Genomic DNA, 23,384 nt, shown 5'->3' with positions numbered 1-23,384 from the left:
ACAAAATGGAGGTCATTTTCGGATTCAGCGCACCAAAAAACATAAAGATTACGTGGAATAACCAAAACAGCTTTTGAGGAAAATTTTTTTGCAGACCTAATTGGACTTAGGTCTGGACTTTGACTGGGCCATTCTACCACATGAATTTGCTGTGATATAAACCATTCCATTGTAGCTCTGGCTGTATGATTAGGGTTGTTGTCCTGCTGGAAGGTGAACCTCCACCCCAGTCTCAAGTCTTTTGCAGATTCTAACAGGTTTTCTTCAAAGACTGCCATGTATTTGGCTCCATCCATCTTCCCATCAACTCTAACCAGCTTCCCTATCCCTGCTGAAGAAAAGCGTCCCCACAACATGTTGCTGCCGCCACCATGGCCCTGATTCACTAAGATGTGAGTGTAATAGCAGAGACTGACCATTCAGGCAGACTCCGGTCAATCAATCAGTCGTCTGACCAGCGTCTAGCAAGCTCATTAACGAGCGTCTACTGACTACTTTGCCATTAGTGAATGTGGTATCCCGTCTGGCACATTTTTAGGTGCAATACCGGATATATTCGCTAGATGGCGCACATGCGCGGGCTTTATTAACATTGGCGTTTTACCAATAGAAAATTCTAATACAGCTGTACTATTACATTCTGAAAATTCTCTTTTGCTATTTTTTTTTTTTTGCTGTTTCTCCAAAATGATCAGGAAAGTATTGCATTTACTAATGAATGTCATACATTTTATTTTCACATTTTTCACACTTATATCTCAAATAATTTATATACTTCTAATTTCCCAATATAGATATATATCTTCATTCTCTTTAATCACATAACTATTCTATGTTAAAGACAAGTGCAGCGCTATAAATGCATGTGATCAATAATGAACGCATGTAAAAACCAAAAAGTGCAAAGAATTGCAATAATGATGTAAACTGGTAAATCGTGCTAAAATAAGTTCATAGAATCATTCCTGAATAATGGAATGTCCTTCGTGTGAGAGTACCAACTCAGAGAGTGCCTATGAATGGCACGTGTGGTCTCTCCGTGACGGACAGTAGTGCATGAACTCGTGAAAGGTAAACCACCCTTGGGACTGGTCTACACTCACCAGAACAAAAGTATTAATGTGCATGGGTTATACACATCGCACATCTGGGGGTGCAGCGGTATGCTGGCAGCTATGGGTTAGTCATCCAGCTCCATCCATCCATCCATCCATCAGGGTGGGTGCCCAAATGGTCCTGGGGAGGAATTAGCTCAGCCACAGGAGCCAGAAAGGTGCTCAATAGTGTAGTACACTGTCACAGGGGTGGATGACCTTTCACGAGTTCATGCACTACTGTTCGTGGTTATATTTATCTTGTGTAATACCATTTTACTAGTCTATATCATTTGACCAGCACTCGCTTTATCATTTTTAAACAATGTAACTATTCTACATTATAACTCAAACTGTGTTTCCCACAGTGGTTTAGTGGTTAGAGCTCAGAACTTACAGCACTTGGGTCATGGGTTCTAATCCCAGTCTTGGCAACATCCCAAAAAAATGGAGATCAATTTTCTGGGTTGTGGCAGGAATATTGATCAATCAATTATGATTTTGCCTAATGACTAGAAAGTGGATGAATGTTACTTGCGTACTGTTCTTCTGCCAATTAGGTCATGTGCAAGTTTCATGCCGTGTATATTTCATTGTAACTTTTTTCTCTTTTAAATCTGTCTCCTTATACAACTTGACCCCCTCCCCCACCCCATCATCACCTGTCCCATATGCAAATCTATGGATCACCGCCCCACTCTTTAACTATCTATTTACTGATCAAGTGAATGTGTCTCATTTTCTATCAGCTACAGCTCAGATCTCACATTATTATACAATTGCTGATTGTATCTCACCACTAGTCTGATTGAATTCACAATTCCTGGTCAGTCCTGTTCCCTGACCTCTAATAACCTTTAGGGCCAGTTCACACTACATGTGTTTCAGTTGCTTTTTCAGCATCACAAACGCACAGAAAGAAGGTTATATGGTTGTCAATGTCATAGTTCACATGAGCGCTTGCATTTTCAATGCATTGCAGGTGCTGTAAACAAAGTTGACCACGCTGCATTGTTTCTGCACAGAACTGTACTGGAACACATTGAAACGTCCTTGAATGTACTAAAACGCACATGTCCCTAACTACATTGAATACAAAGAAAATAGAAAAAAATAAGTGGAAGGGATACAAAAATGCAATGTAAACATGTCCAAAACGCATCCAAAATGTACTGGAACACACTAAACATGCATGCCAAAAGAGCATGAAAAAAACCCATCAGGAACACATCTAGACTGTTTCTATAGTGTGAACCAGCCCTTAGGACTTGTTCACACCATTGGTGGTGCAGAAACGCATGCAAGAACACACATTTTCCAGCACAGCAAAGAAATGCAATGCCCTATGTAGATGTGCGCAGGTACCATGATGAAAACGTTGTTGCACCTACACACGTCTATTAAAAACAGCCCCATTCACAGCCACAAATACGCATGGCACCACACTACTGTGCGGTTAGGTGCGACACACTTGGAAAATAACATAAAAATAAGCCAACATGGCTAAAACATATCTTGAAAATATGGGGACTCTGATATCCGGCGACAGTCCGTTCACGAACGAGAAGCAATTCTGCACCCCTAAAACCAACATAGAGGAAAGGGATGGTCAAATTGCTGTGCTGCTTCCAAACCACCTCTGGCATGCCAGGGTCATTATGCAGGTCCTCGATGCCAGTTCTTGCCTGCGGCCACAAAATATCCACTGGCCACAAGTGAAGGTGAGTGGAGGACGTGAAGGTGGATTTCTACCAGCTTCAACCGCATGCAGTACCACTCCTGAAAAATGAGAGCAAATAATCATTGACACGTCATCATGACAGTCAATTCTCAGTGCAGGCTATCTAGAGTGTCTTTCCTTTTTAACCCTTTCAAGAGTTTAAGGAAACATTCTTGGAGCATCTACTGTGTTTGGAAAGGCCAAAGGTCCCCCCCTCCCCCAGGCACACTAATGCTTATGCAGGCCATAGACGGGGAGAAAAACAGCCGATTTTTCTTTTAAAAAATGAAAAATCGGTTGTTCAAGCGGCCGACGTTACCAGCAATGGTGAAAAAAAAATCGGCCGATTTTCATCCCGTCTACAGCCGGCAAAAAGTGTCCCTGCAGAGAGCTCCGCTATTTCTTTGACAGTTCTTTGACATTTATAGCGGTTGCAACAATGTATTTGTATCCATTTCGGATACAGATGTTTTTATTCGGAAACAAATAGATACAATGTTGCAACCGCTGTAAATGTCAAGGAACTGTCAAAGAAATAGAGGAGCTCTCTGCAGGGACACTTTTTGCCATACTGGAATTCCTCTCATTTTTCATCCTTCTTCTTCCTCTTCTTCTTCCTCTTCTTCTTCATCATCATCCTCTTCTTCCTCTTCATCATCTTCTTCTTCTTCTTCATCATCATCCTCTTCTTCATCATCTTCATCATCATCATCCTCTTCTTCTTTTTCTTCTTTTTGTCTTCCTCTTGCAGGTCACTGCTCATGTGCAGATTTTTTATCAGTAAAAAAATCGGCCGATTTGCCCATCATTGCCGCGAAAATCGGCCGATCGGCAAATTCGGCCGTTTTTTTCCAACTTTACCGAAAAAAAAAATCTGCCAAAATACCGAAAAACGGCCGAACAAATAGCCCACTAACGATCCGAAAATCGGCCGATTTTATTTTCGGCCGAAAAATCGGCCGATTTTCGACCCATCTATGGCCTGCATAAGATATGGTGTGGCCCTAGGGTCAATGTGTGTTTAGAATACTTCCAAAATGCACATACAAAAACACTCCATCCAAATGCATGTTGCATTTCTATAGCATGTTAAACAGAAGAAAAATGCACTTACATAATGTTAACATGCGCAAGTAAAAATAGACAAAATCCACATCCTTTTATTCTGGCTTCACATACATGCATTGTGGTCTAACACCGCACTCCTGGGCAAATCACATGCAATTTGTGTGCGTTGCAATTAGAGACAAACATTTTGCACACCTCAAATTGCACCGCATCCGGGCCAAAAATGTGCAGGACCCTTTTTCAGGGTATGCACATGGGTGTGAATAGGCATGCCATCCAATTTGGCAAATCGCAATACGCTTTGTGTACCAATATTGGTGTGTTGGTAACTTCACCTAGAAAGCCGCAGCAGGTGGCATGAAGGGGTTGCGGTTGTGATGCGGTGCAGCGCTTGCACAGAAAACACTGCAAATTTCACATCGCATCTGTGTGACACCAGAATGTGCCAATATGTGGCTTGACAAAGCACAGTGGTCAGTGCAGATTATTTTCAATCCATGTTTTTTTACACTTTTCATTCACTGGTTTAACTCAGGTGATCATTAATCACAATTATCTCCGGAGATCACATGCAGCCCCTCAACCATCTACACATATCTCTGGAAATCTATACAGATCTCCTTGAAAAAACGTCTCCTCTCCTCTTCGGAAAACAATTGTCCTCCACCTCATAAACAGGGGGACAGAGAAGACTTCTCCTTGATAACTAAAATCAGATGAATTATCTGTGCTTAATAAACATACACCAATACTGCAAATGCATTGTACTGTCCAAGGCATTGCACACGAACGCATTGCACACTAGAAATGACAAATGCGTTAGTGTGTACAGTGCATGAGTGTAAAATGCTTTAGTGCACACTGCAGTGTACAACGCATTGCACACTGTAATACTCTGTACAAAGTAATACCGTGTACACCCACACATTGTAGACTGTAATGCACTGTACACTGTCATGCAGGATGGAGCAACGCATTGCACACTGTGATACCGTGTACACCCACACATTGTAGACTGTAATGCACTGTACACTGTCATGCAGGATGGAGCAACGCATTGCACACTGTGATACCGTGTACACCCACACATTGTAGACTGTAATGCACTGTACACTGTCATGCAGGCTGGAGCTACGCATTGCACACTGTGATACCGTGTACACCCAGACATTGTAGACTGTAATGCACTGTACTCTGTCATGCAGGCTGGAGCTACGCATTGCACACTGTAATACCATGTACACCAACACATTGTAGAATGTAATGCATTATACGCAGTATACATGTCCAGATATTCAAAGATTAGCCATGAAGGCCTAGCTGGTTACCTATTTGGCGACCGCAGATAGCCGAATAACGCTACACTGCATCCAGGCAGCTCTGGGAGGGTGTCATATGACATCCTGGCAGAACACGCTCTCCGTGATTGCTGTGTCCTAAGGACACAGCTGATCACGTGATGTGGTAAAGACCAATCACAGCGGCTTTTTACCATGTGATCAGCCATGTCCAATGACACGCTGATCACCGGGAAATGCATTTGCCGGGTCTTGGCTGCACTTTCATCACGCTGTCAGAATGTGTGGAAAGTACTGCCGAGAACCAGCAGTTATCAAAGCAGGGGTCGGCCCCGATGATCAGTGCCCACCAGTGCCACCCAACAGTTCCGCCTCATCAACGCACATCAGTGTTGCTAAATTACCAGTTTACCAAATGTTATAATATAAACAGCCTTTTATTCATTATGAGCTATTTTGTGGTTTATCGAGCAAAAAGTAAAACTCACAGCAGCAAGTCAATACCACCCAAAGAAAGCTCTATTTGTCTGAAAAAACTGATACAAATTTAAGATGGGTACAATGTGGCATGACCGCACAATTGTCATTCAAAGGGTAACAGTGCAGAAAGATGAAAATTGGCCAGGACAGGAAGGGGGTAGGAGTACCCAGTAGGCAAGTGGTTAATATAATTGACCCATCAATACCCAGGAGCTAATGTACAGATAAGTAGCATGTGCACCAAGTGAGATTCTGCTAGGCCCCACCCACAAAATTACAATTACTTGTCCCTCACATGTTATAAACATATTTGCAATGGCCACAGTTACTTTACATATAAGGATCATCTCCTCAGTTGAGAACTGTGCTCTCGCCATGTCCAAATGCCAATAAAGTTATCAAAATTTTCAACCAACACAAAACCTCCAACCACGTCTCATCCACTTACACTCCCCACAACCACTTCCGGGTGCGTGCGCACCAGATGACGGACTTCCAGGAGGATAGCTGCTCGTGCGCCATGGGGGACACCTGTTTGGCGTTTGTGCACGATCGCGCATATCTATGCACGATCGCTCATTTCTATGCACGGCTATGATAGCTTTCGCGAATGTGTGTTTTAGTGATTTTTTTTCTTTTTAAACCTTGGCTAATATATCTTTGTTGCCAAAGGCCAAAAATCAACATACAGTGGGGACTATTTTATTACTGTAAATCAAATTGTAGAAAACCTGTAGCTGGCTGCACAGTGAATGTGACATTCATTAGTACATAATATTGTGGTGCAAGCAGGTTTTTTATTTTTTTGTTTGGTTTTGAAAAAGCCAGTTTGCACCCACTTGCATATTCACGCTCTTACAAGCTACATTTGAGCAGATTATATAAGTATACAAAGTAACTATTAAGGTTGTTCATATATTGAACATAAAATAAACACAAAAACATCGGTCAAACATTTATTGATCAAATATATCTTCATTTATTTGGTCAGCAGGAACAAGTAGGTACAGTCAATATCTTGGTGAGTCACAAAAATAGGATTGATGTGGCAAAAAGAAAACACTCCTGCTCATAAGAGCTTACAATCTAAAGATACTTCTAATGAACTGTGTGTGCTCAGGTTATAGCAGGAAACAAAGGGGAAGATGAATCAAGTAACATTTTCGTGCACATAAGGTTTACTTACACAATCATTTAGTATAAAGATCCATTCACAAAAAAGTCTACACATCAAAATATAAAGAAAACAAGACATATGTGAAAAACCCCTCCCACCTCTACAAACCCCCTACACATACATTTGTCAGCAGGTTTGTAAGAAAAATGCATTTGAGTCTAAATAAGCAAGCAAAATTAAAACAAGAGCAGATTTTAAACAAAACGATTGACGTGTGTGAGGCTTTCAATGCAAAAAGAAAAAACACAATCATTGTGCAATAACACACAAACACACTTTACAAGGCCAAAAATATGCAAACATTTCCAGCCCACTTCCAAACACAGCCTGAGTGGTGTCTGGGGCAATTCAGCACAAAATCTCTTCCTCCCCCAAACCACTACAAGCAAGGACTTAGTCACAAACCACCCGGCCTAGTAACAGGCCAAATCACTCCCTACTGCACATCTTTATATAAGCTAGGTTGTATTTGGAGCGTGCCAAACAAGGCCCCACACCCAATGAAGCCACACCCACCACTGACCTTAGTTTGGTCAGTGAAAGTGTTTTCACCTGATGAATCCGCTTCCTACCTGCATTAACCCTTGGTATACAGGCCCCACAAATCAGAAAGATATATACAGTGAAATGTACGTGTGCAGCATACAACAGAACATTGAGCAGGGATGTGAAAGGGAACCCCAATTGGAACCTTTATTGCTACTATGGTCACAATTCCCTCCAGATTCTCGCATGAGTTAAGACAGTCACATGACCACATCTTGTATGCAATACTGAAAATGACAAATCGATTTGACTAGTATGGTGAATTTCCCATCAATTGGTAAAACACTCCAGAAATCAAACATCACCAAACATTACACTCTGGGCAAAGCTGATTTACAAATCATGCAACTTACAGTAAAGTTGACCATTTCAATGCAATTTTCAAGACATCTGACACAGATCTCTATGCAAATTGCCACTAAAGTAGTACATGTACTACTATAGAAATCAGTGTTTGAAACGCACCCATGTGGTCACTCTAATAGCAGACAATAGGGTGCGACTTTGCAGACGATTTACAGCTTGCATGTTGTGCAAATCACATGCCAAGTCCCACTCAATGAGCACGCTATTGGAGCGTTCATATTGTTGTGGTTCAAACTTGGTAGGAGCCGCAAGTAATAATAGAGTAATGAATACACTACTTTTCATGCAATTTGCTGAGAGATCGATGTCGAATGTCTTGCAAATTGCACTTGAAATCACCATGTACCCCGACTTTGAAATCATGCAACTTCTATGCAAGTCACATGATGTGACTGTGGTGTCAATAACACCACTTAGAAATCTGCTTTAATGTGACCGGGTAGCCCCCAGTAACATTGTTTGCGATTGCCATGCAATTGGCATGACAGGCGACTTGCAAATCGTAGACCAAGTCGCACCCTATTGGCCACTGTAGGCTCTGTTCACATCCAATTGGATTGTGAACTCGTGCAACTTCACTGTAAGTTGGACAATTGCCGCATTGGATTAGATGTGACAGTGGTGTTGGCCCCCAGTAACATTGGGTGCAATTTGCCATGCAAAGAGCAAGCTGCTGGCCATGCCAATCACATGACAAGTCACATCCAGGGTGTGCAATTTCAGGTGCGATTTGTGCATTGACATCGTACCTGATATTGGATATAATGAATGTGAGTGTATTAACATACACCATTTGTTGCAGCGAGAGTTCAAAGGTATTTGAGAATTGTGGCCATTTATTAGCAATTTAACATCTAGACTCAAATAGAAATCGCAATGCTACACACAATTGAAAACACAACTAGTTAGTAATTCTCTAGAAAACACAGTAAAATTGGCAACTTAAAGAGTAATTTTCAATTGCATATAGTGTGAGCGAAGCAGGAAAATCAACAAAGGAAATAAATCTTTGAAGGCGTGCGGTACCTGCCTGCTGGGATAAGGGTCTGCTATGCATTTGGGGGAAAAATGCACGCCAGGATTTGTGACAAGTTTGATGTGTGGATTCACCAACCAAGTCTTTTCTCTCTCGTTCACTCTTCTGAATGTCTCTCTTTATCACTCTTCATATGTATCTCTCACTCACTCTTCTTTGTCTCACTCTTCTCTCTCTCTCTGTCAGCTCTTTGCTTGCCAAATCCTTCACAAAAGTGGGTGGAGTGTAAACCATCATTATCAAATCTATTAGTGATTCAGGCCCTTATCTTATCCCATTGTATGACATTCACATAAGGTGCAGCTTTGAAGGTGTTTCAACAGACAAGGCCTCATTCTAATTCACATTTTAGGGATCATTTAGACAGAATGCAAAGATGTTGCCAGAACATGTATGTGAAGACAGCCACACACGGAGATCATGCTACTACCTCGCCGGGGTTGGGATTCGAACCGACAACCCTAGAGTTGTGAGGCAGCAGTGCTAACCACTAACCCACGGAGCTACATTGCTAACCCAGCCTGTATTTCTGTGCTGTGAATCAATCCTAGGTCCCTGGGCATGGTCAGTATAACTAGCCAGATATCTCCAATGTGACACAAATGTTGTGCTATGTTGCCAATTCAGATGTATGTTGGTTCTATGTATCCTAATACAAAGGATTGCAATACTAATACAGGCGTACCTCGGTTTACCAACGCCTCAGGGAACGTCATATTTGGGGTACAAATGTCAAACCATTTCAGTTAATTGGTCTGTTTACAAATGTTTGAATAATTTGGTATGGGCATGTGGCCTGGTATGGTTCAGGAGGGGGGGAGGCACTCGCTCGTCGTCGTCCCCCCCCTTTCCTGACCTGCCGGGCTGCATGCTCGGATAAGTATGTGTTATGGATTTAGGGGGGTACCCCATGCTGTTTTTTATTTAATTTCAGCGTGGAGTTACCCCTTAACATCCATACGAGACCCGAAGGGCTTAGTATGGATGGGAGGGGGGACCCCACGCCAGTTATTTAAAGAACTGTTTATAAATCACTGCAATACTTTGACATTCAACTGTCAGTGGGGAAATCCGCCGACAGCTGAAACATGAGCGCTGCATTGGTTTTCATTACTAAAATGCTGCATGAGTTGATAACATAACTCATGCGGGATTGTAGGAGCGACAGCCATGAGTTAATGTTTCATCTGTCAGCGGGGTTCCCCACTGACAGCGGAATGTAAAATAATTCCCTTTATTGCATAAATAATAAAAAAAAAGCGTGGGGTCCCCCCTCCCATCTGTACCAAGCCCTTCGGATCTGGTATGGATATTAAGGGGGAACTCCACGCTGGAATTAAAAAAAAAACCAGCGTGGGTCCCCCTCAATATCCATACCAGACCCTTATCCGAGCATGCAGCCCGGCAGGTCAGGAAAGGGGGGGGACGAGCGAGCGCCCCCCCCCCTCCTGAACCATACCAGGCCACATGCCCTCAACATGGGGGGGGTGCTTTGGGGCAGGGGGGGCTCCCCCCCCAAAGCACCTTGTCCCCATGTTGATGAGGACAAGGGCCTCTTCCCCACAACCCTGGCCGGTGGTTGTGGGGGTCTGCGGGCGGGGGGCTTATCAGAATCTAGAAGCCCCCTTTAACAAGGGGGCCCCCAGATCCCGGTCCCCCCCCCTACGTGAATGATTCCGCGGTACACGGTCCGCAGACTCATTCACAAAAAAACTAAGTGTGGTGTAAAAAAAACACAGTACAGGGTCTTTGACAAGTCCTTTATTAAAACAATGTCCCCCGAAGTAGATCCAACGTCAATCGCGGCGGCGGCGACCCGAAAAAAGGAAAAAAAAAAAAGGTTCCGCTCCCGTCCGAGGCTTCCAGCCTAGTGAAGAAAAGCCTAGCTGACAGTTCTTATATAGGTATGGGCGGGGCCAGCCGGGGACATCATCCCAGTGACCCGCCCCATGTCACATGCTTGCTGTTCCCGGCTGGCCCCGCCCATACCTATATAAGAAATGTCAGCTAGGCTTTTCTTCACTAGGCTGGAAGCCTTGGACGGGAGCGGAACCTTTTTTTTTTTTTTCTTTTTTCGGGTCGCCGCCGCCGCGATTGACGTTGGATCTACTTCGGGGGACATTGTTTTAATAAAGGACTTGTCAAAGACCCTGTACTGTGTTTTTTTTACACCACACTTAGTTTTTTTGTGAATGAGTCTGCGGACCGTGTACCGCGGAATCATTCACGTAGGGGGGGGGGCCGGGATCTGGGGGCCCCCTTGTTAAAGGGGGCTTCCAGATTCTGATAAGCCCCCCGCCCGCAGACCCCCACAACCACCGGCCAGGGTTGTGGGGAAGAGGCCCTTGTCCTCATCAACATGGGGACAAGGTGCTTTGGGGGGGGGGAGCCCCTCTGCCCCAAAGCACCCCCCCATGTTGAGGGAATGTGGCCTGGTATGGTTCAGGAGGGGGGGGGTGCTCGCTCGTCCCCCCCCCCCCTTCCCTGACCTGCCGGGCTGCATGCTCGGATAAGGGTCTGGTATGGATATTGAGGGGGACCCACGCTGTTTTTTTTTTTAATTTTCGACGTGGAGTTCCCCCTTAATATCCATACCAGATCCGAAGGGCTTGGTACAGATGGGAGGGGGGACCCCACGCTGTTTTTTATTATTATTTATGCTATAAAGGGAATTATTTTACATTCAGCTGTCAGTGGGGAACCCCGCTGACAGCTGAAACATTAACACATGGCTGTCGCTTCTAAAATCCCGCATGAGTTATGTTATCAACTCATGCGGCGTTTTAGTAGTGAAAACCAATGCAGCGCTCATGTTTCAGCTGTCGGCGGAGTTCCCCACTGACAGTTGAATGTCAAAGTATTGCGGGGAATTAGAAACTGTTTTTTAAATAACTGGCGTGGGGTCCCCCCTCCCATCTGTACCAAGCCCTTCGGATCTGGTATGGATATTAAGGGGGAACTCCACGCTGAAATTAAAAATAAAAACAGCGTGGGTCCCCCTCAATATCCATACCGACCCTTATCCGAGCATGCAGCCCGGCAGGTCAGGAAAGGGGGGGGGGACGAGCGAGCGCCCCCCCCCTCCTGAACCATACCAGGCCACATGCCCTCAACATGGGGGGGGGTGCTTTGGGGCAGGGGGGGCTCCCCCCCCCCAAAGCACCTTGTCCCCATGTTGATGAGGACAAGGGCCTCTTCCCCACAACCCTGGCCGGTGGTTGTGGGGGTCTGCGGGCGGGGGGCTTATCAGAATCTGGAAGCCCCCTTTAACAAGGGGGCCCCCAGATCCCGGTCCCGTCCCCCCTACGTGAATGATTCTGCGGTACACGGTCCGCAGACTCATTCACAAAAAAACTAAGTGTGGTGTAAAAAAAACACAGTACAGGGTCTTTGACAAGTCCTTTATTAAAACAATGTCCCCCGAAGTAGATCCAACGTCAATCGCGGCGGCGGCGACCCGAAAAAAGGAAAAAAAAAAAAAGGTTCCGCTCCCGTCCGAGGCTTCCAGCCTAGTGAAGAAAAGCCTAGCTGACAGTTCCTATATAGGTATGGGCGGGGCCAGCCGGGAACAGCAAGCATGTGACATGGGGCGGGTCACTGGGATGATGTCCCCGGCTGGCCCCGCCCATACCTATATAAGAACTGTCAGCTAGGCTTTTCTTCACTAGGCTGGAAGCCTCGGACGGGAGCGGAACCTTTTTTTTTTTTCCTTTTTTCGGGTCGCCGCCGCCGCGATTGACGTTGGATCTACTTCGGAGGACATTGTTTTAATAAAGGACTTGTCAAAGACCCTGTACTGTGTTTTTTTTACACCACACTTAGTTTTTTTGTGAATGAGTCTGTGGACCGTGTACCGCAGAATCATTCACGTAGGGGGGGGGACCGGGATCTGGGGGCCCCCTTGTTAAAGGGGGCTTCCAGATTCTGATAAGCCCCCCGCCCGCAGACCCCCACAACCACCGGCCAGGGTTGTGGGGAAGAGGCCCTTGTCCTCATCAACACGGGGACAAGGTGCTTTGGGGGGAGGGAGCCCCCCCTGCCCCAAAGCACCCCCCCCCATGTTGAGGGCATGTGGCCTGGTATGGTTCAGGAGGGGGGGGGGCGCTCGCTCGTCCCCCCCCCCTTTCCTGACCTGCCGGGCTGCATGCTCGGATAAAGGTCTGGTATGGATATTGAGGGGGACCCACGCTGTTTTTTTTTTTAAATTTCAGCATGGAGTTCCCCCTTAATATCCATACCAGACCTGAAGGGCTTGGTATGGATGAGAGGGGGGACCCACGCTGTTTTTTTTTTTTTTATTGCGGACCTTTATTTTTACATTCAGCTTTCAAAAAAAATATTATCTAGACCTTCAAAATAAGTAAAATCATAACAGAAATAATTATAAAGGATAAGAAACAAAAATATAATCACTAAAACGAAGGAAATCTAATTAGATTACATGAAGATATGCTTAATGCTGTTTATTAAACACAGTAGTCGCGACCGAGTGCCGGCTGTCAGAGGAATCCACAATCAGATTCACCATTAGTCAGTGGCTAAAAAGCAAACGCCCATGGCAGAGGACTAAAAGGTGTTCTGCACATGCTCAGTTCTATCTGCCAAAGACACTGCACGGGCATCTAGATTTTTACTGTGTCGATTTCCTTGAGAAAAACGATTTTTAACACATTCTTAATTTTTTTGGAAATAGCAGATATTGTTTAAAGTGAAGTCCTGATATTTGGCAAAGCAAATTTCTAAGTGAACATGTCTCTACAGTGATTTTTCATGGTGTTAGACGTGCTTCTTAGCAAGTCTGCTTTTGTGAGTCTGATTCCGGGCGTGTGTCTTTTTGTGAATTAGATTGGGCGTCTGCTTATGGGCTCTGCTCACTAGTGAATTAGGTTGCAGGGTCAAAAATGGACGGACGCCCATGAAAATTGGGCTTAAGCCCATAAATATGCGCCCACGCCCAATAGTGAATCAGGGCCCATGTGTCATGGTTGGGATGGTGTTTTCTGGGTGATGGGCAGTGTTAGTTTTCCACCACACATAGTGTTTTGCTTTTAGGCCAAAAAGTTAAATTTTGGTCTCATCTGACCAGAACCTTCTTCCACATGTTTGCTGTGTCAACATATGGCTTCTCACAAACTGCAAACGGGACTTCTTATGGCTTTCTTTCTACAATGGCTTTCTTCTTGCCATTCCTCCAGAGTTACCATGGGCCTCTTGGCTGTTTCTCTGATTAATGCTCTCCTTGTCCGGCCTGTCAGTTTAGGTGGACAGCCATGTCTTGGTAGGTTTGCAGTTGTGCCATACTTTTTCCATTTTCGGATGATGGATTGAACAGTGCTCTTTGTGATGTTCAAAGCTTGGGATATTTTTTTATAACCTAACTTTGCTTTAAACTTATCCACAACTTTATCCCCGACCTCTCTGGTGTGTTCCTTGGCCTTCATGATGCTCTTTGTTCACTAATGTTTTATAACAAACCTCTGATGGCTTCACAGAAGAGCTGTATTTATACTGAGATTAAACTACACACAGGTGGACTCTATTTATTAATTAGGTGACTTCTGAAGGCAACTGGTTCCACTAGATTTTAGCTAGGGGTATCAGAGTAAAGGGGGCTGAATACAAATGCATGCCACACTTTTCCGATTATTTATTTGTACAAAATTTTGAAAACCATTTATTATTTTCCTTCCACTTCACAATTCTGTGCCACTTTGTATTGGTCTGTCACAGTGGTCACTAAATGGTGGACCGCGGTCCAGAACCGGAGCAAGGGACAGTTCCTTTCGGACCACAGCAGCGCCACCCCGGGTGCCCTCCCTCAAGCCCCAGCTCAGCGACTGAGGCCATCCTCACAGCGGACAGGGTGCGAGGGAGCTGCAGATCAGGACCGAGGGAGCTGCCTAAGTTACCATGCCTAAGTTACCATGTCAAGTGGGCGACCGCCTAAGTCACCATGTCAACAAGTGGGCTACCGCCCGGCCCGCCAACATGAAAAGGGCCCCGCCTCGAGCCGCAGACCCCACACACCAACAAGCCAGGCAATCATCAGCTCCTGCCCTCCAGTCCCTATCTGCAGCCCCCTACACCCCACCCACCACAAGGATGACACCGGCAGCCTGGCAGGAGGCCGGAAGAGGACACTTAGAAGCAGCAGCGGCATGGCCGTGGTCTGGACAGGACCCCCCACACTTAGCCCACCATGAGGACGACACCGCTGGTGAGCTGCAGGCCCAGGAGAGGACACCCCAGAAGGATTTGTCTTTGCCCTGCCTAAAGTACCAGGGGAAGGCTTGCATTAAAAGGGGTGCTGTGTTGTGTTCAGGGGCGCTGTGTTGTGTTAGGAGGCTTTGTGTTGTGTTAAGGGACGCTGTGTTGTGTTAAGGGACGCTGTGCTGTGTTAAGGGATGCTGTGTTGTGTTAGGAGATGCTGTGTTGTGTTACGGGGCGCTGTGTTGTGAAGGGGGGCAGTGATGTGAAGGGGACACTGTGGGACTTCTTTAAAGAGGGGACTGTGATGTAGAGGGGACTACAGTGTGAAAGATACGCTAAAGATCATAAGGTACCGGGGGACTGTGTTATATCGCTAACAAGATTCTGACCTCTGCTGGAAGGAAATTTTGCTGACCGGTCCTCCGTAAATTTTAATTCAAGACCCCTGGTCTATCACATAAAATCCTAATAAAATACTTTTATGTTTTTGGTTGTAACATGAGAAAATGTGGAAAATTTCAAGGGGTATGAATACTTTTTCAAGACACTGTAAATGTTGTGTTTAGTCTTAACAGTTTTAGACTTTCAGCAGAGTAAACTTGAAGCTTCAGACCTGTTGTATAATTTTCTGCGGCAAGAAATGATTGCTGTGTGAATCTGAGAGAGTCCTTGTGGTCCAGACTTTGCACTATGAGTTACAGGTCAGATAATTGTATGTGGTATTATCCACTGCCACTCAGGATTATCCATCTGTTCCTGATAGCTTCATCTCTCTCTTGCTGATTGCCTGCATTCTATCTTGAGTGCAGCAATATAGAGGAAAATTCTATATACAATAAAGTTGTTTCTTCGTACATTGTACTGTCACAAGATCACAATGTCACCTGCCTGTGCCCATGTGTTTTGACAGGACTTCACCTCTTGGTAGATATGGAAACTATTTATCCCAGTGCTTAGGGCTTTCTAAAAAAAATACAGAATAAAAAGTATTGTAAAAAGAAGAGTTGAAAGATCATAAACGCTACTACTTTTAGTAATTTTCTTGTGTAGAAAAATATAGACTATGGGTGGCTAATATGAAGCCTTCATAAGAGGATTAAGTATAAGCAGGAAATTCAATATGGACGGTATGGTAGCACTACTTTTCTGAAATCTGAGGTACATGTTACAGTCTAAAGGGAAGCTGAATGCTTTTTGACCAATATATATTATTTTTGGAATGTTTTAAAGTTTATAAACTGACTCTGTATATAATTTCTTCTTAAAGGCATACTGTTCTACTTCCCATGAAGGGCAAAGTGACAGCATTTCCGTAAAGGACCCCCCGACTCACTTATGCTTACCTTTCTTGTGCTTTCTACCAGCCTCTTGGTAACCAGAGTCACATATGCAGGTTGAGTATAGAGAAGCAGAAGTTGCTCCCCTAAGATGGTGCCTAGGCCTCGTAGCCAATTGCTAGGCCCAAACACTGTCACATGACTGCTGGAGTGACCTTACCATTCCCCTGAACCACCAACAGCTGATTTCAGCTCTTCTGAGGAGGGCCAAGTAGCTACAAAGGAGCACATGTAAGGGGAGTATATGGGGGTCAGAGGATGCCCTTTGCAGACACTGTCACAATGCCCTGAATGGGCAGAGAATGAATACCAGAGCCAGACAAGGAGTCCACAGTGTCCCTTGAATGTGTTAAAATTTGACTAAAGACTGTCATAAAATTGAATGTACAATTGTGTTCAAAATAATAGCAGTGTGTTGAAAAAAAGTGAATAAAGCTCAAAATCCTTCTAATAGCTTTTATTTCCATACACACAAATGCATTGGGAACACTACACATTCTATTCCAAATCAAAACATGAAGTAAAATATATCAAATTTGTGTTGTTCCTCTAAACAAATTGAAGAAAAGTGAATATTAGACTGTTCAAAAAAATAGCAGTGTTTGTATGTATTCTTCTTTACAAACACAAACATTCACTATATAAACTGAAAAATGTTTGAAGATTTTGCTTTCCTTTGAATCACTTAATGAATATTTAGTTGTAGTCGCACTGTTTCTGAGAACTGCTGTACATCTGTGTTGCATGGAGTCAACCAACATCTGGCACCTGTGAACAGGTATTCCAGCCCAGGATGATTGGACTACATTCCACAGTTCTTCTCTATTTCTTGGTTTTGCCTCAGAAACTGCATTTTTGATGTCACCCCACAAGTTTTCTATTGGATTAAGATCCGGGGATTGGGCTGGCCACTCCATAACGTCAATCTTGTTGGTCTGGAACCAAGATGTTGCACGTTTACTGGTGTGTTTGGGGTCATTGTCTTGTTGGAACACCCATTTCAAGGGCATTTCCTCTTCAGCATAAGGCAGCGTGACCTCTTCAAGTATTCTGATGTATTCAAACTGATCCATGATCCCTGGTATGCGATATATAGGCCCAACACCGTAGTAGGAGAAACATCTCTTTATCATGATGCTTGCGCAACCATGCTTCACTGTCTTCACAGTGTACTGTGGCTTGAATTCAGTGTTTGGGGGTCGTCTGACAAACTGTCTCCGGCCACTAGACCCAAAAAGAACAATCATTACTTTCATCAGTCCACAAAATGTTGCGCCATTTCTCCATTCAATGTGCTCTTTGGCAAATTGTAACCTCTTAAGCACACGTCTTTTTTTCAACAGTGGGACTTTGCGGGGGCTTCTTGCAGATAGCTTGGCTTCACATAGGCGTCTTCTAATTGTAACAGTACTCACAGGGAACTTTAGACCTTCTTTGATCTTCCTGGAGCTGATTGTTGGCTGAGTCCTTGCCATTTTGGCTATTCTTCTATCCATTCGAATGGTAGTTTTTCGCTTTCTTCCACATCTTTCAGGTTGTGGTTGACATTTTAAAGCATTTGCGCTCATTTTAGCTGAGCAGCCGATCATTTTCTGCACTTCTTTATATGTTTCCCCCTCTCCAATCAACTTTTTAATCAAGGTACGCTGTTCTTCTGAACAATGTCTGGAACGACCCATTTTCCTCAGAATTTCAGAGAGAAATGCACTGTAACCAGCATGTACAACATTTTCTGCCTTCCTTCCTTAAATAAGGGCAATAATTGCCACCTGTTTTTCAAAGAATGAATGACCTCACTAATAGAACTCCACACTGCTATTATTTTGAACATGCCCCTTTCAATTAGTGATTCAATTACACAGAATCAGCAGCATGCATGTCATGACTGTTGGGTCTGTTGGATTTCGATTACTCTACTACACCTGCTAGTAAATTATTTGCCATGTAGAAATATAATTTCTACCAAAAACAGTGATTGATCAGGTTAGTGATGTCTGACTGCTATTATTGTGAACACAACTGTATTTTCTAAATATAATCTTTAAATCTTTTTTGCAGTTGATTCTAAAGCAATTGATCAGAATGCTAAAATTCCACCTGAGACGATGAAAGGGCTGAAGGACCTTGGCCTGTTTGGCATGCAGATTCCCGAAGAATATGGTGAGTGCTTAGCTAAGTATTGTCATAAAGCATGCAGATAGTAGATTAATGTGGTTATGAAAACATTAGGGTATTTTTTAAAGTCATTTTGTCTAAAGCTGGCCATAGATGAACCAGACGAGGTTCGATTCATCTATAGGCAGGCTGGTTGTACTGAAGTTGATCTGTCGATTCTGTCATGCTATATCTGCCAGCAGTGATAATTTGTGTTCTGCCGATGGGGAAGGCTTCCTGTCGACAGAACACAATAGCTCTATGGGAGGGATTCTACCGTCAATACTTACTGTGTTGATAGGAAAATCAAGCAATTTTCTTTGAATCCACCCCTAGTAGATGGAAAGCAAATTGCATAATCTATGCGCTGCTCAAGTAAATAATTTGCCTGATCTGATGAATAGGTACTCACAAACAAATGTACAGTGGGATTTTCTCACATTGACTGCAGAAATGGAAATACACCATAGTGCTTTGCTATGGGATCACTCGACAGAGAGGAGGAAGAGGAGGGGGTGCCAGTGGGGCAACCAAGAAGAGGAGGATTGGGGCTGCTCTGTGCAAAGCTATTGCACAGAGCAGGTAAGTATAGACATGTTTGTAAACCTTAATTTATTTTAAAATAACAATCACTTTAACCTTGTGTCTGGTCACTTTTCTAATTTTTCACACACATGTTAAAATTTGCGTTTTTATAATCGAAATGACTTTAATCTCCCAACAAGTATATATTATCTGAAAGCAGAGATACTGGAGAGTAAAAAAGTGGCACTTACATTTTTTTTTTATTTTGCAAAATATATAAAATATTTTGTGAAATTCCCAGTGTTCCTGCCAGTCCCTCTGTTTTCCTAATAAAAACTGACCACACTAGGCATGACTCACCGTGGTCAGTTTTCTAGCTGTGGTGGGAACCAAGCCTGCTCTCCTCTAATGATCAGACTTTTGCTTACACCCCCCTCCTGCACAGCCTTTCACTGGGAAGATCAATGTTCTGCTGTTTCTCCTTCCCTAGCTCTTGTGCATCTGAGAACACAGGCTATGTGATCAATTATAAAAAAGGGACAAAAAAGGTATTTTTCATGTTTTTTTCATCTATAAAATGGTTTACCTTTCATTTCTACTTTAAACTGAATGGGTTTTTTTACAGAGTGATGGTTTACAATCACTTTAACCTTCATTGCTATCACAGCTTAGTCACGACAAAGGATGTCCTTCTCATATTGATACTGCTTTACAAGTGAAAATAATGGTTACACACAAAGAACAAGCAGTTTCCTTGCATGCCAAATTCATATAAAGCATTTTCTAAAAAAATTTAAAGCTGAACTCCAGACAAAAACCTATAAGGGAGTTGTTTTTTCATCCAAATTAGTATATGTATTTCTGAATATCTCAGCTATGCTACACCACACAGCTTTTTTTGATAGGAAAGGAGGCCTTATTTTTTTCTCTGCTGCATTAAAATAATTTGTAGGCCCCACAACTTTCACACAACTGTTCTGATCAGGTCTGCCTGTCACTTTTTTGGGCAGACCTGATTGGACAGTCCATTCAGCTCTATGAACCTCCGGGTGTAAACTCGTATCCGTTTACACCCACCCATCTCTGATCCAGTCCCCTAAAAATAAATAGAAGGGGATCCAATCCATGTAGGTGGATTGGATGGGAGGTAGTCGGGTGTAAATACAGCGGAGTCCATTTACACCCAGCTGCCCATAGAGCAGATTGGGCTCTGTCCGTGTCTGCTCTACATAGCCTTATCGGACATGGACCTGTCATCCGCCCACACTGCTCAGCTCATGTTTATATTTTACCTGTGCTGCAACAAGTATATTTATAGAACTTAAAGTAACTCTGTCCTGAGAAAAGTATGTACGCAGTCATTGTTGACATTCATATTATGTTCATATTTAAGTGCTGGACTTTTTTGAATTTACATACTGAAATTTGCCAGGGGCATTATTGTGCAGTGTAACAGCTAATTGGCGACACTTGTGCGCTGGTTAAAGACTTTTAATATCTGCTCAGCAGGGGATCTGTGAGCGGATCCCCTGCTGATTGGAACACAGTCTGCCCCATGTGAAAAGTCTTTACTTGTTTCCTGCCCAACTCCACCCTGTAATTAGGGAAGCAGCACCATGTAATTAGGGAAGCAGACTGATGAGTTCATCTATATGTCACTCTGATCTCTCCTCCTGTCAGCATACTTATTGCACTGCAGCACAGCTGATAGGCTCATTATGATGTTTCTCCCTCCTCTGGTCTGAAATCTAATGTACAGGGACTGCAAGAGGCTGCAACAGCCCGATACTGCACAACCTTTTTTCTGAAAACCTCTTCACCAGGTCCTCTTAGTGAGCATGCACACCAGGGGGATATGGTTGGAAAAAAAGCAGTTGGGCAGGCCCACACAGTCAAGTTCTTTTGCATTGGAGGAAGTACAGTATGTAACTATTTAGGTTGCACTTAGGAGATGGGGTGATTCATTAAGTTATAGGTATCCTTTTACAGGGACTTTAATCATGGAAAATGTATGGAGTTGACATTTCTGGCAATCTTTTGAAAATGCTAGTTGCTTGGCTGTGTCTGGCTTCATTATTTTTGAGTTGTGGATCCACAACAAACATGGTAAGGTAAGCGATGCTAAAAAGCATCAGAATTATTCATCTTTATACTTGATTCAGGTCATTGACTCAGTTCCCTTGCAGTGATGCTGATATGCTTTGGCTTCAATGCTTCCAAACATTCTCAAAGGAGATGTCCGCAATGACAGTCTACATACTTTTCTCATGACAGAGTCACTTTAAGTTCTATAAATATACTTATTGCAGCACAGGTAAAAGTGATATAAAGCTTTACATTTGAAAATAACATTACAAGTCTATCTGCTGACTGGATACAAGACTATATGGTATTAAACTGCATTTCATGATTACCTAAATATTTTTAGAATTTGATTTTAGGTTCTGATTAAAATAAGCAACGAAATGGTGTTGAGAGACATTATACATTCCCTATAAATTGCATAAACTAGCTGAAAGAACAGAACATAATATGTTATTATAGACATGACTAATAATTGTTTGTGTCATTTTTACTGTTGGCTGTTTATGCTGCATTTTTTAGTGTATTGCATAATATGCAACAGGCATAGACCGCAAACGTTTGACTGCAGACTTGGACACACTTCAGTATATTCTGGCTGAGTTAGAAACATTAAAAAATATTGTAAAGGCAACTGCATCTTCTGACCATACAGTTTTGTCAGTATTAGATATGTACCTGCATGGGATTCTTAGTAATGATGAAGTTTGGAATGTTTCCTTGCAGGAGGACTTGGGTTATCTAACACTATGTATGCCCGACTGGGAGAGATCACCTCGCTGGACGGTGCAATCGCTGTGACTCTGGCTGCTCACCAAGCCATTGGACTGAAGGTACAAGTTTCTGTAACATCGAATTCCTGACTCCCCTGTGATGTCTATAGATACTAGAGCAAAATCTTGTGTCAGTCATTTCACATGGACAGACTGATTATTTTGATGAATGGTAGAAGTTCAGAAATCCATCAGCAGAGGTGTGTTCCTTCTACTGTGGGTGAAAATCCCACTGTACCTCTCATACCCACTTTGTTTTGTTTCTTTGAACAAAGGATGTCTGATGGGAGGGCGTGGGCAGGGCCACCCCAATGGCTCAGTTCATCAGGAACCAGATGAAATCCATATAATGTATGTCCAACATAAGCTCGGAGTCAACTTACTCAAAGGATTCACAAGGTTGAGGACTTTCTCCCTTAAACTGTGTGACCAGCAGAATCATAATACTGAATCTGGATGGGACTGTAGTCTCTTATCACTTATTTCTGTGATGTGCAGTCTCCATGCAATCACAATTTTTTGTGGCTATTTTTAATGTTAATTTGTAGGAGCTGCTGAGTAAAATTCTAGTTAAAAAAATTTTTGCCAGTCATTGTCTGAGTTCCCCAAATCCAGCTACCTTTTTTTGTTAATAAATTTGATAAAGTCACAATTTAAAAAATTAAGCCTTCAGTCAGTGGCTGTAAAAGACCTACCGTATTTTTCGCTCCATAAGACGCACCTGACCATAAGACGCACCTAGGAGAAAAACAAGAAAAAAATTTTTTTGAACCATTGGACTGCAGACATAGAACAAGAGATGACCAGAGACTGCAGACACAGTACAGGGGATGACCAGAGACTGCAGACACAGTACAGGGGATGACCAGAGACTGCAGACACAGTACAGGGGATGACCAGAGACTGCGGACACAGTACAGGGGATGACCAGAGACTGTGGACACAGTACAGGGGATGACCAGAGACTGCGGACACAGTACAGGGGATGACCAGAGACTGCGGACACAGTACAGGGGATGACCAGAGACTGCGGACACAGTACAGGGGATGACCAGAGACTGCGGACACAGTACAGGGGATGACCAGAGACTGCGGACACAGTACAGGGGATGACCAGAGACTGCGGACACAGTACAGGGGATGACCAGAGACTGCGGACACAGTACAGGGGATGACCAGAGACTGCGGACACAGTACAGGGGATGACCAGAGACTGCGGACACAGTACAGGGGATGACCAGAGACTGCGGACACAGTACAGGGGATGACCAGAGACTGCGGACACAGTACAGGGGATGACCAGAGACTGCGGACACAGTACAGGGGATGACCAGAGACTGCGGACAATGCGGACTTCTGCGGAGGTGTCCTCCCTTTAGTGTGGGAACCCAACTTACAGCCGGCTGCCGACTGCGCATGTGCGAGAAGTGCTGCGCTTTGTGAATGGCCTGGCGTCTTCTGGGACACATGACAGGTCCCAGAAGATGCCGGGCCATTCACAAAGCGCAGCGCTTCTCG

General features: G+C 43.8%; 1 protein-coding gene across 1 annotated transcript in view; it reads left to right on the top strand.

Moving 5' to 3' along the window:
• The window catches only part of ACAD9 (acyl-CoA dehydrogenase family member 9), a 129,962-nt gene that overhangs the window by 30,357 nt on the left and 76,221 nt on the right, over positions 1-23,384 (top strand). Inside the window, exons 3-4 of the mRNA XM_089678730.1 lie at positions 18,391-18,492; positions 21,820-21,926. Of these exons, the coding sequence (XP_089534856.1) occupies positions 18,391-18,492; positions 21,820-21,926 (209 nt within the window). The remainder of the gene's footprint in view (positions 1-18,390; positions 18,493-21,819; positions 21,927-23,384) is intronic.

The sequence above is a fragment of the Staurois parvus genome, unplaced genomic scaffold, assembly GCF_062004578.1.
Source record: "Staurois parvus isolate SC_StPar_1 unplaced genomic scaffold, SC_StPar_1.0 ptg000209l, whole genome shotgun sequence".
NCBI classification, from domain to species: Eukaryota; Metazoa; Chordata; class Amphibia; order Anura; family Ranidae; genus Staurois; species Staurois parvus.
The sequence above is the reverse complement of the archived record's forward strand: the minus strand, read 5'-3'. Positions and strand labels throughout refer to the sequence as shown.